Genomic DNA, 16,229 nt, shown 5'->3' on the forward strand with positions numbered 1-16,229 from the left:
AAATACCATCTTGGCAGTCTTCTTCACCACCACAGACTGTATTTCAATCACATATTGATTACTTTATTTAAAATACATTGTTGTGGTATACAGAGACAAAACAACAAAAACTGTGTCTTTGGGCAACAAGCCATGGCTCTAACTGTAAGGTGAATAACTTACTTAACTAGATGAATTTCATATTTTCCAAAATTATTTTCAGGAATGTCGAGACACCTGCATTGTTTTATATTAATTTGGGAAGTGATTGTGTAATTTTAGTGTGGTACTCAATGAGACTGAACTGACAAAGGCAGTAGAGTTAATTTAACATGTACAGCAAATCTTACCTTCATTAACAGTCATGATACCAGTTGTGTTTTTGAAATGCCGAGTACCAAAGAACATAGCCAAAATAAGCAGAATGGCAACACCTCCTACTACAGCCACAGTCACAACGCAGAGGGAAGACTTAGTACCTAGAAAATAAAATCATTAAGAAGAATATATTGAGATAATACATTCTTGTAGATGAAGATATAGTTTAAAGGGCTACAATTACCTCAAGTCACACATACAGTTAGGTCCATACACAAGTTTTGTTTTTTTACCTGTTTACTAAAACACTTCCAATTAGAGTTATATGATGGACATAGACAGAATTTGTAGACACTCAGCTTGTATTTGAGGTTATCCACATACAAATTGGATGGAAGGTTTAAGAGTTTCAGCTCCTTAACATGTACCACCTTTTTTTTTTAAAAGGGACCAAAAGTAATTGGACAACTGACTCGAAGATTATTTCTTGGGCAAGTGTGGGCAATTCCTTCGTTATGTCATTATCAATTAAGAAGATAAAAGGACTGAAGTTGATCTGAGGTGTGGTACTTGCATTTGGAAGATTTCACTGTAAACAGACAACAAAATAAGCTCTCCATGCAGCTCAAAAGCTGCCAGCTGAGAAAAGAGAAAAAAAAACATCCAAGAAATCACTACAGAGGCAAAATCTACAGTTTGGCAGATTTGTTCAACCCACTGAATTAAAGCTGAAAGTCTGCACTTTAACTGCATCAGAGCTGTTTAATTTAAAATTCATTGTGGGGTTAGGGTTTACTTCTATTTATGCTTCAAACTCTAAAACCTCTTTAGCAATGATATTTATTATTATTAGTAGTAGTAGTAGTAGTAAACACTAAACAAAAGAACTTAAAAAAACAACAACAACTGTAATACCTGAACAGCCTGTAAGATGAATGGTGGTTTGTTCTCTGCTGACATTGTTTTGGACAATCATACACATCAGCTTTCCCATCAGTTGCCCATGTAAGCTCATGGTAGCATTTGAAATGCTCTGTTTTTCTGGACTATTTGCTCGTGTCTGTATCAGCACGTTAGTGTCCAAAGAGAAAATGAACTCCAGGTCATATTGTTCAGAGGAGCAGCTGACTGTCAGGCGGTCTGGTGACAACACAAACACACAGTCACATATAGATGCAACAACAATTATAATATGTCATTGACAGCTCTACAACCTGTTATCTGTTTCTAAAGCCTTTATATACATACTTATGTTTGAAATATGTATGAATATGAACAATAATTTGATTTGATTATAATTGGAAGTCTTTTATAATATATAACTGCCAATTATAATAAAATAAAATAACATGTATTAAATACTATAATTATAATCCTGAAACTCGTATGTACCTGCAAAACTGACTAAAAAAAACCTGCAGGTTTTGAATTTTGTGACCTTTCAGACATAAAGTCCTCAGTTTGAAAAAGTTATTTTTCCCTCTGTTTTTAGCTTCATAACACATTCTGACATTTACTTTAGTATTGCACATACGTTATTTGAAGACAGTGATTGTTTGGTTTTACCTAGTATAGCCAGATAGATGTGAACTGTGTGCAATAACACACCATCAGTAGAATTGTATTGTTCCATCGTGTACTCTCCAGAGTCATTTTTTGTTGCTTTTGTTAGATTGAATATTCCATTTCCAAAGAATGTACGACTCTTGAAGTTTTCATTTATATTAACTAATGAATTATTTTTTAATCTTAAAATGACATCTTTATTCTTTGTCAAGCTTGTCCTTGTATACGGAATAGTAGGTAAGTAAAAAATGAGTGGTTCTCCTAAAAATCCAAAACACGTCAGGGGTCGAGGTTCAGTTAGATTGCATTTCAATAACCCTAATGAGAAAATTAAGAAAAGGAGAAATTAACCATTGTCATTCATTTTTACAACAGTGAAAACCATATACTTTGAATATTATACATTTCAAATGGTTTATTTTTACAGTTACTAACACATCTCATATCCCTGAAATGACTTGTTAATGACTATTTCAATGCAACAACTAATGAAACCATTATCTAATGTAATGTTATACAGCATTTATATATATATATATATATATATATATATATATATATATATATATATATAGTTATGTATGCTTTTATGACATCAGACCACACAATGAATAATACAATCAAATATTTAAATGCTTTTGTGAATTAATTGAAAAGCTGTATGAATTTTTTATCTACATAAATAATTGAAGCGTACCTTGTGCCACAGCAATGATTGCTGGAGCTGTGACAATCATGTAGATCAAAATCATTTTCTGTTGAGATACAATTAGAATATTGTTTCTACTGCACATATGACATAACACAACTAATATGTGTTTCCAAAATAGAAGGAAAGAACATGAGGACATAAGAAGTTGTAAAAAGATTTCTTGCATGAATTTTCAAGGTTGTTTTTTTTAATATATTTTAGAATTCTTTGTTGTTTTTTCGAAGTACAGTTGTTTCACTACATTTTTTGAGACATAAGTTTAGCACTACTGACCTGGCCTGTATTTTTATATAGCGCTTTTCTAGTCCCTAAGGACCCCAAAGCGCTTTACATATCCAGTCATCCACCCATTCACACACACATTCACATACTGGTGATGGCAAGCTACATTGTAGCCACAGCCGCCCTGGGGCGCACTGACAGAGGCGAGGCTGCCGGACACTGGCGCCACCGGGCCCTCTGACCACCACCAGTAGGCAACGGGTGAAGTGTCTTACCCAAGGACACAACGACGGAGACTGTCCAAGCCGGGGCTCGAACCGGCAACCTTCCGATTACAAGGCGAACTCCCAACTCTTGAGCCACGATCGCCCCAGAAGACCTGCAGCAGAAGTCCTTCTCTGTGGCAGCAGGGTGGGACAAGCTATGGTGTTTTGGTTTGGACAGAAATAAGTAAGCATCTATTTAAAGTCACTGATGTCATACTAAGGCAGTATCATATTTTTTTCTGTACTTGTACAAATATGTACATATACTGTAGTAGCTGGCTAATTTAGAGCTATACATTTTTTTAAATATGCATTTTCAAGCTGCTGTATTGAGTACAAGTTTAGAAGCACAGAAATCATCTCCAGATTAAACTGTTAATAATAATTCACATGAAAGACTGTTCAACGGTACGTTTTACACTACGTACAAAGCAAGATCTGATATCCTGTTAGTATTGTTCCTACGTCTTCATAACAAGATTGGTCCAAGATCAGCATTGCAACTGACCAGTGCTGTCAGTGTTGTCTGAGCATTTATTTAGCATTATATAATGCTGCTCCTCCAAACAATATAAATCTGACTGTCTGACATTGCAGGCTAAAAAGTCAGAATGGTCCACAAAGTCTGGATCTTTGTAGACATACCATTAAATTACTTATCCATTTTTCTTTTTCATTTACGCTCTTGCAATGTAGATGATGTCAACATACACCGCATTATGAGAGTTTGTGAAAAGAGTTAACTCCTTAATGTGGGATGTTAAAACCAGATTACGCTAAAACCACAGCGCTTTCTATTTTAAGTGTCTCAGCTGAAGATACACTAACTGACTCGTGTATATTTTAAGACACAAAGAAAGAACAAAAAAGAAAAGTAAAAGAAGTAAAACTTGAGAGAAAAAGCTCTGGTAGTTCAGGGAGTTCTTATAAATTTGCATACCATGTCAGTAGAGTGGGGCTGGAGTCTTTGCGGTCTGATTTTGGCCCCAGGCCCAAGTTCCAGTTTGGGATTTTGGCCCCATCATGTGGCTAGTACGGATCATTACATTATTTGCAATTCAACTCTTGTGTTTCACATCAAGGGTTTTTACAATCAGGCAGTCCTGCCTGTGCCCCTGAACAATAACAGTTAACTACACATTGTTAAGTTGTCTTGCTGCAACTGAAGAATTAAAACAAAACAAATGCTGTGTGTGTAACAGTGCAACAAAACGTTACCTGTCCTTTTACTAACTGCTTAAGTAGTGATGGTTTTTAGCCGCTAGCTAACTGGGTAAGGGTGTCATGAGTCTGTAGCTCTGCCCACCATCTTGGGGAACATATTTTGTTTTAAAGTAAGTTACAGGGCTTTTCCCCTGCCTTTCTGGTGGGCTTGTATTTCACTTAAACTATCTAATATGCATATCCACATAATCATGGATTGTTATAATTATGATGTTAAAAAAACCCCACACACTGTATTTTAAAGGAAAATAGCTTACAAAACAGATTATATTCGATTTACCTTTTAAATATGACAAAAATGCTGATTTTACAGTTGCGAAATTATTGTATCACTAGAGTTAAAACATTTAATAAGCTTTCTGCCTTGCTCTGTATCTCACTGTACAACTATATACTGACAATAAAGGCATTCCATTCTATTCTATGATGCAAACCTTTCTCCATAGTATATACAGTATTTTGGAGAAGTTATAAAATTTCACTGTGTGTGTGTGTGTGTCTGTCTGTGTGCGCATGTTTTATGTGTATAGATTCTTTTCTCACATTCCTACCCTACCATGACAACCCCTTTCTTTTGCCTTTCTAATATTCCGGTTTCAGTTTAGTTCCCACAGTTTTTTTCATCTACCATATGGACTTTTTAAATGTCTACAGTCAACACAGCCCTGTCCTCCAGCACTTTGTACCCCATCAGGTGCATTGCACTGTCCCCACCTGGTGACAGTGATATGATTTGATATGATTTACTTCAAAAATCTGTTACAATTACTGCTAAAGGTTACAGTTTAGTTTAAATAACTAAACTAGGCACCTGCACCCTTGTCATTTTATTGATTTGAATACTTTTAGCACTAATTATTGGAACACAAAATTTGTTTGGTAAGCTCATTGACCCTTGACCTACATACACAGGTAAATCCAAACATGAGAAAGGTTATTTAAGGTGGCCAATTGCAAGTGTTTCTCCTATTTGTATCTTTTCTGAAGAGTGGCAACATGGGAGCTTCAAAAAAACTCTAAAATGACCTGAAAACAAAGTTTTTTCAAGATCACGGTTTAGGGGAAGGATACAAAAAGCTATCTCTGAGATTTCAGCTGTCAGTTTCCACTGTGAGGAACATAGTGAGGAAATGGAAGACGACAGGCACAGTTCTAGTTAAAGCCCAAAGTGGCAGGTCAAGAAAAATACTCAACCCACAGACCAGCTCATAATCTACAACATAATCTTACTGCAGATGGTGTCACTGTGCATCGTTCAACTATTCAGCGCACTTTGCAGAAGGAGATGCTGTATGGGAGAGTAATGCAGAAGAAGCCTTTTCTGCACACATGCCACAAACAGAGTCGCTTGAGGTGTGATTAAGCACATTTGGACAAGCCAGCTTCATTTTGAAATAAGGTGCTGTGGACTGATGAAACTAAAATTGAGTTATTTGGACATAACAACAGACAGTATGCATTCTAAGAAAAACACACGCTACCCACAGTAAAATGTGGTGACAGTTCCATCATGCTGTGGGGCTGTGTGGCCAGTGCACGTACTGGGAATCTTGTTAAAGTTGAAGGTTCATGGATTCCAGTCAATATCAGGAGATTCTTGAGAACAATGTTCAAGAATCAGTGACCAAGTTGAAGTTGCTCTGGGGCTGGATATTTCAACAAGACAAGTACCCTAAGCACTGGCATTCATGTGGAGCAACAAAACACCCTTATGTTTGAACCTGTTCACTTTGGCCAAACTGTTGTTTTCTGCAGTCCAGTAAGGGAACACCATTCGGGTTCAGATCAGGTGGTCCTAATCATGCCTCTCCATGTCTCACTGTCGTTGTCCACGTGAGTGTTGAAGTCCCCCAGTAAGAGTATCCAGGTGCAGCACCCTTGAGCACCCCTCCCAAGAACTCCAAGAAGGCTGAGTATTCAAGATGATTTCTATCTTTACTGTAATTTATATTTTAAAAGTCAATGTTTTAAATTTTATTTTTATTAGTGCAAATGATTGCCTTCTGCCGCAGTCTCAATCAGTGTGTCTTTATTGAAACCCAGGTAATATATCTTACTTTACAGTGAATACCTTTTGCCAAAGCCGTTGTTGTCAGAACTGCAATACTCATGTAGAAGGAATTCATTGTTTCTATTAGGGGTGGGCGATATAAACAATATACGATAGAAACCATATAAATTTGGCCAACGATAGAGATTTTGACTATACCGCTCTACCGCAATAGCGCATGTTGATGATGTCATCAAGCTGCGCCTGTTTTGGTCGAAAGCATTGCAGCGGCTACAACCATTATCATCTGCAAATGATTGCGTGCGACAGTCATAGCAAAGAGATGAAGCACTTTTGAAATATGGGGAAAGCCAAAAACTGCGCTTCCTCCACTTCCGTAACATTGATTCATTAATGTTGAATTCTCTATTCCCATGTTGTTGCAGTATATTAATAACTAACCTCATATTGTGGATGAATAATCTTAGTTGTTCTCCTGATTGAAGTTTGGCCCATGTATAGCATTCGGCTATGCGATTGCATTTGTCCCTAACCACCAGAATCCCTCACATTAACTTTTATCGAGTGGAAAAAAAGTTGGCGTTCATCCTCCAGCTTCACTGTGCTAATGTTATGCAACATTGCTGTGTCACTAGCAATCACGTAGCACAACATTATATACCAGGTAGTCCAACTTCAGTAACCCTGCAAACGTCACTGCTGTTTAGTTTTCTGTCTTCATTTATGTTGGAAGTGGTAGCAGAGCTGTACGTTTGAATTAGTTTCAAAAATCTCTCAGTCAGAACATGCTATATCATGTTTAGGTGGAAACTAGCGAGCTAACTTCCTGTTAACTTCTAACTCCATTAAATTTAATAAATTCTGTTTTCATGGATGCCTGGATGTTAAACTTAATTGTTACACCTGGTAAAGCAGCAACGCTAATGATTTTATTATAGATGAAAGAATTTAGACCGTTTTTAACTCTCAGTGTTCATTTGACTTCAATTATACCGCGATATGGATTTTAGGCCATATCGCCCAGCCCTAGTTTCTATAACACAGCAGTAAAAATTTGTTTACTGGTAGTAATTCTCTTACTTTGAAGTCTAGTTCTTAAGTTTTTTTCATGTGCCTTGGTGTTTAGCACAGTCTTCATGTCTTTTGTTTTGTTCCCCCAGTCAGTTGTGTCTCATGTCATTCCTGCCCCTGTGGCCGTGTTCTAGTTCGAGTTTTGTGAACATTTTGAGTTTTGAGAACATGAGATATGTGGTGTGCAGTAAGAGCTCATTTCCTGTTATTGAACTGTGTTCTCAGAATTGTGGTGGACATATGCTTAAAGCACTTTTTCCATGTCTTGTATGGTATACCAAACTCTGTTAAGACTCTAACAGGAAGTTTAAAATAAGACATAAGAACCAAACATGCACTAGTGTGTTTAGACCACAACTTTTTCCATTCTAACAGTCTCTGCTTCAGGCAAGTAACGACTAGGATGTTTATTTTTATCTACAAAGATACAATAAAACAGAGAGACACACTAATATACTGAAAGGGAAAGAGATTTTTTTAATGTAGTCATTATTTATATATATACATATAGCTGTAAATAAATGTGTGTGTTGTCAATGTGTATGACAAAGTACACAAACTTGCCATTTTCCTAAAAGGAGCTACTTTAAACACAGAACATACTGTATCGTGCAATGTGGTTACCTTTGTCTCCATCTTGAGTTTAAAAATGATCAGGGTCTTTCAGTTTGTCCTCTTCTAACATGTTCCTCACAGCAATAACAAAATTGTTTTTTGGTTATCATTCATGTTAGTCCTTTTGATTGCTGAATCTTTGAGTAATTAGGATAACTCAATAATGAAAAAAAAACTAATAACAAATAATAATAACAAATAATCAATAACAAAAAAAATGTACACAAGCAAAAAAATTCATCCATTCATCTTCTTCATGGCTGATCCACTTCAGAGTCAACGTCAGTGCTGGAACCTATCCCAGCTGATTCTCCTGAGTTGATTTTGTTTAATTTGTTAGGACTTATCACTCTAACATCTGTGTAGATAATGTCACTGTCAACATCATCTGTGGAGGGAAAAATATACAAAAAAGTGTATTGTGTTTTGGAGGAAGCTATATTGTTTTAAAAGTCTTTTTTTTTTCAAGCAATGTGTAAGTATTTCACTTACCCTCATCAACAGTTGTTGGTCTTGTTTTTTTACAAAACTGTTTTACAGCCAAACTCAAAGCCACAACGATAAAGAGCGTGATGACAGTTGCTATCACAGCCACTGTCAAGGTTTTAACAGAATCTGAAATTAAAAAGCAAATGTCAGACAATATTGAATATCTTGACAAAATGAAAGATACCAAAATGCTTCTCAGATATTTATTTATATTTTATTCCATTGCTCCATCCACCTGATGTTGAATATACAGTAAGATCATAGGGCATGTAAAAGGTAAATGGCCTGTATTTGTATAGCGCTTTACTAGTCCCTAGGAACCCCAAAGCGCTTTACACATCCAGTCATCCACCCATTCACAAACACATTCACACAGGTGATGGCAAGCTACATTGTAGCCACAGCTGCCCTGGGGCGCACTGACAGAGGCGAGGCTGCCGGACACTGGCGCCACCAGTAGGCAAGTATGTATAGTATGTAAAATAATTTGTAACCACAAGAATTCATAAGTGACATCCAATACCACAATTTGAAGACACTGAGGCTGAAATGTAATCTGTTTTTGTCATAACCACCTGTGTGGCAGGCAGAGGTTGTCCAGCAAATTGCAGGACTTAAATACAAAAGGATGAACTAAAGGGGGCAGCTTTTTTGCTGTAACACCAAAAACTCAGGAACACTAAATACAAGTAAACAAAACTGAAACAGGAAAATAAGAACTTGGAACTTGGAGCTAAGAGTAACCAGAAATAATGAAGTACCTCGGGGAAACACACAGCAACTAGGGCGACGCAACAAAGAGCAGAGGAAGACAGTGGGCCTAAATACACACCGTATCACAAGGCCATGGGAAAGACTAGGGAACACAGCTGGAACTAATACAATACACTGAGACGTACACTGTATAAATATCAGAAACAGAATGACCGAGGGACACGACTTGAAAACAGATGAATAAAAATGGAGACAAAACTATACATGATAGAAAACACAGAGAAGCAAAAATCAGTAACACAGGAGATACAAACTCAAGACCAGGCAACTGGGCGTGAAAGGGAACTTACTAAAAGAACAAGTGACTTTTTTTTTCTTCTTTTTTTTTTTTTTACTATTTAATTTGTAAAAATGTGTATACACACACACACACACACACACACACACACACACACGTAGGAAAATATTTAGTATACACATCCAGAAATGCATACACTATTATATATTGTACATATATTTATTAGTTTCAGGTTGGCCATTCTTGTATTTTGCTCGTTTGTGTTGTTGTGTTTGCACATCTCTGTTGCTTGTGGGGCTCGCACACAAGAATTTCACTCGCATGTGCTGTGCCAGTGTGCCTGCACATGTGATGTGACAATAAAAGTGATTTGATTTGATTTGATTTGAAGTGACTAAGAACCAGAAATACAAGTGATTAAACGAGGAAACTGAAAAAAAAGACTAAGAAACAATTTCTACCATCATAAGAACAAAAGGTCAAAAAGTCCAAAAAAACATAAATGCTGGGTTACAGACCCAGCACAATGACAATTTTATCACATATATATTTAAATTCCTTTAAAGTAAAATATGTAATGATATATCAGAAAATATTATTGAAATGGTAAGCAATAGATTTTAAAATACTCTACCTTTGCAGGCTGCCAGGTGAATAACTGTTTCATTTCTGCTAATATTATTCCAAACTTGGCAACTAAGGTTTCCAATCTGCTTCACATGTAAGTCAACAGTAAGATATGAAAACTGGGATGTCCCGATGTATGGAGATTGGTTGTTGTCTTTGCTTTGTGTAAGTATCTGACCATCCAAATTCAAAATGAATTGTACTCCATCTCCTTCAGAGAAGCAGCTGATCTTCATATGTTCTGATGACAAGCATTTCTGAGACAGGCCTGGCTTTGACACTGGAGCTAGAAGAGACAAAAAAAAGGACAAAGAAAAAAAGAAAAGAAATATAGGTAACAAATTTCAGAGTAAGCATTCGTTTTTGTTTGTCTAGGTAATTTATATCTGTTTGAGAGCTATATACTTTTAAATCCCATCAGATATGATATGTTACTGTATTTGGTCCAATTCAGCCTTTGTCAGGATTCGGCATGGGAATCGAGAACTCATTCTTGTAGAGAACCGGTTCCCAGTACTCAAATTCCTTGGAATGTCTATTGATCTGAATTATTGGTTCCAGTGTGCTTCAGTCAGCTGATTTCAGTTTTTGTGTGGAGGAAAATAGCGGTGCAGTCTACAGCGGGTATATCTAGAGTGAAATCTGAGTGAAATGCTGACCCCAGCCCAGCCAGACCCTGAACTTCAACAAATAACAAACTGATGAGCATTTAGGCTGCACTCTGTTCATACCTCTTCATGTTTTTAAAGTAGAATCACTGTGCTCTGAAGTCTTTTTGTACTGGTTTTCATTTTTGCGTTGTGATTTTGGCTTTATATGAAGAAGTATTAGCGCCACATTAAGAAAATTTTTTTTGGATCATTTTGAAAAAAAAGTCAAAATTCATATAATAATGTAAAAAGTCAAACAGTAAGGTGTTTTGTGTAATATGTGTAATTATTACTTTTTTGAGTAATGACCCCAACACTGATCGCAAAAAGACAACACGGACAAACATTTGACCAACAGCATGCAATTAATTTGTACAAATGTAATATATTTGATAAGCTGCTTAGTGATGGTGGTCACTCACAAAGTGGCGCCAATGAGAACGCAATGAGAATCTATAGGGAATCAAATCCATAACTGATAATAATAATGCAATCCAAATCGCTAAGCCTTAAACAGATTATACCTCAAGATATTCTTGTTTGCCAAGTCATAAAATAAATTAAACTGTTTGTTTTTTAACTGAAGTACATATTTGTGACCTGAACATCTTCATTAATATTAAAAAAGGTAAGTTCACTGAATTTGTCGACAGTAACGAAACAGCACATTTTGCTTGACTTAATCAAACTTTTCTTTAAAAAAAAGTTTTTTAATTTTCTTGACTGAGAGCAAATGCATACTAGTAGAGTTTATGTATTTATGCATTTTTGCATCTGCAAGCAAACGTACCAAAACATTCTTGCATTTGCAGATTTAAAGGTTAAAAATTAAAATTAATTATTAGCCCTAACACCCAGTGAGCTTATGGCATGGCTAGTTGACTATCATCCTTCTACAATATTGGTGAGAATTGAATCAAACTTGCTCATAGTGATTACCTAATCTGCCTTTTAGTGAAATTTGCCCAAAACTACCACCTAAGTAGACACCAAATTGTCCTCTATGTCAAAATCAGATTTGTCATTTTACAGATAATAACTTTGATGAACTGTGAGCTACTCCATCACTGGCATTCTGGTTCTAAATTGTTAATCAGTGTTAACTTTCCAATTTACAGTCCATCATCAAACACAAGCACATTGCTGCAGTTCCTAAAATTAACTAAAATTCATACAACTTATGAAAGATGTCTATTTAAGGCTGAAATATTGTCTATTACATGTCTAACATTTATTATGATTTTTAAGTAATACTCAGACATGTTTTTAATTTACTAGGTTTGCAATGTGTGCATTTATAAATCTTTTAATAAAACATAACAGTTTGTATATCTTAACATTAAACATAATTTTGAGTTTAAAACAAAACAAACAAACAAACAAAAAAACAACTTACCTTTTTTTAGATATACATTAATTTTTTTCAGTAACTTTCCATCATGATCATGTTCTTCCAACTGGTAATGTCCAGAATGTTTCTTCGAGGCTTCACCTACTTTGAGTATTACAGTGTCTATGCTGTCTGATTGATTTACATATTCCTTATCTAATGTAACTTTCCCTTGATTGCTTATTTTCAAAATCCTGTGTTTGTCATCCTTCGTTATTACAATCGAAGTACCACGTTTATATGACAGATGAAAAATTACCGGCTGTCCTGTAGCGCCAAAACAAGTTGCAGAAGATTCAGAGAAAATGCATTCACCTGAACCTAAAAGAAAAAAAAAACCATATTATGTAAAATATATATTGAAATGAAACCAAATATATAAATAAAATAAAACTGACAAATTATATATTTTAATTTTAGGCTAATCCAGTATAATTGCTACCTGCACTGTAAGTACTATAAGTAATCCTCAAATATAAATCTTTAACTATAATAAATAATTTTTTAATTATAGGTCATTCAATCAATATTTGTGTATTGAAAGCTGAGTACAACATACTATTAAACTGAATACCTTTTGCCAGGGCTGTTGTTGCCAGAACTGCAATGCTAATGTAGATGATAATCATTGTTTCTGTAACACAGACGTCAACATTTTGAAACATGTCACACTATATTTAAAATTGTGCTCGCCCTAGTTTATTCAAACATTTACAAGGTTACATACAAAGCTCTTTTTGTATAAATGAAAAAAAGGTTAAATAATATCTAAAGAATAGCATACATGTGTGATTATTAATACTTTTGTGAAATAAAACTTTAAAGGCTCTATCTTGTTTTAATCAGTATCAACCTGCATAAATTCAAATTAAAAGCTTTCACTCACCATTTAAGGAGGGCATGTGTTCTATGTGGTAGTGTGAGACTGCACTGTGAATTTTTAATAGACTGAAGGTTGTCTTATGGTCATCCTCCTTGCTGCTAAAGAAAGCAGCTACTGCACCCACAGCTGTACAAATTGGTCTAGCTAGCAAGCAAGCAATTTATTTATATAGCACTTTCAGACAACTCCCAGCTGAAAACAAAGTGCTGTACAGTTGACGTGAGAAAAAACAACAACAATACATTAAATTAAATTTAAAAAATAAACTCTAATAATTGAAATTAAATTAAAACAATAAAATCAGTGCATTAGATTAAATTAAAAAGTAATATCAGGGTCAAACTGTGTCATAAAGGAATAAAAATGCATTCTATGACTTCGGTGCAGAGGCCTTTTGAACCAGCTGCAGACAAGAGAGAAGACACTAACTCCAAAATACAGTGTATTACAGTGCATTACAGTAATCCAAATGAGATGAAATAAAAGCATGAATTACACTTTCAAAATGCGGCCTGGATAAAATAGGTCTTACCTTTGCAAAGTGTCTTAAATGATAAAAACTGGACTTGACAGTAGCCCTAATTTGAGTGTCTAATTTAAAATCACTGTCCATCTTAAAACCCAATGATCAGCTGTGAATTGTTAGAAACCACATAATTTTCCATTTACAAAATTAATTTACAAAAATTGACAATCCCGATAATGTAATGTTTACTTTATTGCTCCCCATGGGGAAATTACTCTCTCTGAATTTAACAAAGTCACTCAGTGAAGCAGTGGGCAGCCACAAATCAGGTGCCCGGGGAGCAGTGTGTAAGGACGATATCTTGCTCAGGGGTACCTCAGGGTAGCTGTTCAGTGGATTTGATCTGATCATGTGGCAACGTGCTTCTTTGAGGGATAGCTCAGTAGGTAGCATCTACTGAGCTATCCCTCAAAGAAGCACGATGGCCCTGTGGTTACCACTGTTGCTGCACAGCAAGAATTTATATGCGTTCAATTCCACCACCAAGCTGGGGTCTTTCTGTGTGGAGTTTGCATGTTCTCCTCGTCTTTCCATGTCTTCCCTCTGGGTACTCCGACTTCCTCCCACTGTCCAAAGACATGCAGCTTGTGGGGTTGGGTTAATTGATTAGTCTAAACTGCCCACAGGTGTGAATGCGGGAGTGACATGTGAGCACGAATGGTTGTCTGTCTCTGTGTGTTAGCCCTGTGACAGACTGGTGACCTGTCCACAGTGTACCCCACCTCTTGCTCTATGATAGCTGGGATAGGCTCCAGCACCCCCTGCAACTTTGAAAAGGATAAGTGAATAGATGGATGGATGGATGGATGGATGAAATTAACAACCATTTTCCTTTTTTCATATTTGCACAGTGTATTCAGAAACTGGTGCATGTTAAGGGGATATTTAAAGGGATATTGTTAGGGTGTATGTTTTCTTCTTTTTAAGGTTTGGTATTTGTATATGATAACCATGTTATTCTTGGTGAATAGCTTGCCTCTTGATGCCACTGTTCTGACCATTATTTTATTAATTCCTAATGGTTGATAAAATGCCAGAAAAAAGTTTTAAAACCATCACTCATACAGTTGCTTGCCTTTTTAGAGACAACTAATATAATAACAAATTAAGCCAAGAGTGAGACTGACAGTTACAAACCACAGTTTCTTTCTTTTTCTGTCACTGTCTCATCTGCAGCATTAATGTGAAACTAACAGGCCCATAAGAAACTTGTCTAACCTCTGGCTTAAAATCAGTTAGACAGAACTTTGAAGACTTTAACCAAGTACTTTACATTTGATCTCACAACAAAGCAGAATGGTGGAAACTTGGATTACTTTTGAGATTAATTTGGTCATTAAATAAAACAACAATAACAACAACTGCTACACACATTAGGTGAACCAACATTACTGTTTTTGATATTCTTGCACTGTAGCACTGCGTTATAAAATCAGAGGACAGATTTTCTATAGGTAATGTCTTTGGACAACAGTCCGAATTCATGGTTGTTTGGTTAACTCCAGATTCTAAATTGGGGCAAGGTCTGTGTATGTCTCTGTCTATCTGTTACTCTATTGTGATGGATATTCTTCATACCTCACTCTACACAATGTACAGTACTTTTTACTTTAGCTTATTTAGCTGAATGAACAAGATGGCGCCGAGTATGGCAGCCTTGTCGCGAGCTCCCCCAAGCAACAGCTTTTTTCTGTGTTTAATTTTACTTTTCCTTCATTTTTTCGCGAGTAGCACATGTCTCCTTGTGTACGACCGACAAACCTTACTGGACATAAAAGACAGTCTTTCTTATAACTTTCCGGAGTTCAAGTTTTGCAACACGGACGCTCCGTTTGCAGACCCCCCATTCATCTCACCTGAGACGCCTTTGTTCTCTGGCCCTGGAGGCCGCAAACGCCGACGCACAGGGAGAAGATCTGGCGTTCTGGTTCGACTGAGACGGCGCACTAACAGACCACCGTTACCCAGTTTATTACTGGCTAATGTGCAGTCTCTGGAGAACAAGCTGTGCGAGCTTCGGGCACGGATCTCATTCCAGCGAGAGATGCGGGACTGCTGCGTGATCTGCCTCACAGAAACCTGGCTATCGGACAAGGTACCGGACTCCGCAATACAACTACCGGGGTTCTCCGTGCATCGCACGGACAGGTCACAGGATCTTACTGGGAAAAGCAGAGGTGGTGGTGTGTGTTTCATGATCAACAACAGCTGGTGTGATTATGCGAACGTGCACCCGGTCAAATCCTTCTGCTCACCGGACCTGGAGTACCTGATGATTAAGTGCCGGCCATTCTGGCTACCGAGGGAATTTACAGCAGTGATTATTATGGCTGTTTACATTCCCCCACAAGCCGACACTGACCGAGCACTCAGGGAACTGTACAGCGCGATCAGCAGCGAGGAAACCGCACACCCAGAGGCAGCGTTTATCACAGCCGGAGACTTTAATAAGGGAAACCTGAAGAAAGTCTCACCCAAACTCCACCAACACATCCATTTTAACACTCGTGGAGATCGGCTACTCGACCACTGCTACACCTCTTTCCGGGATGCGTACAAAGCCCTCCCCCGCGCCCCATTCGGCCAATCAGATCACCGCTCCATCCTGCTCCTGCCCGCCTACAGGCAGAAGCTGAAACAGGAAGCTCCAACCCGGAGGGCGGTGCAC

General features: G+C 37.0%; 1 protein-coding gene across 1 annotated transcript; it reads right to left on the reverse strand.

Annotated features, from left to right (window-relative positions):
- Positions 1–8,431: 8,431 nt before the first annotated feature.
- Positions 8,432–13,115, reverse strand: LOC146566033 (uncharacterized). Its single transcript, XM_085289561.1, has 5 exons — positions 13,039–13,115; positions 12,727–12,786; positions 12,159–12,473; positions 10,120–10,398; positions 8,432–8,599 (listed from the first exon to the last, which is right to left on the reverse strand). Exons 1-5 carry the CDS (start codon positions 13,052–13,054, stop codon positions 8,469–8,471), a joined length of 801 nt encoding a protein of 266 aa, XP_085145687.1. The 5' UTR covers positions 13,055–13,115; the 3' UTR covers positions 8,432–8,468.
- Between the last annotated feature and the right edge of the window lie 3,114 nt (positions 13,116–16,229).

This window comes from Mchenga conophoros, linkage group LG10, assembly GCF_057382185.1.
Source record: "Mchenga conophoros isolate Kocher_MC1m ecotype Shallow Benthic linkage group LG10, M_conophoros_male_GT1.1, whole genome shotgun sequence".
Lineage (NCBI taxonomy): Eukaryota > Metazoa > Chordata > Actinopteri > Cichliformes > Cichlidae > Mchenga > Mchenga conophoros.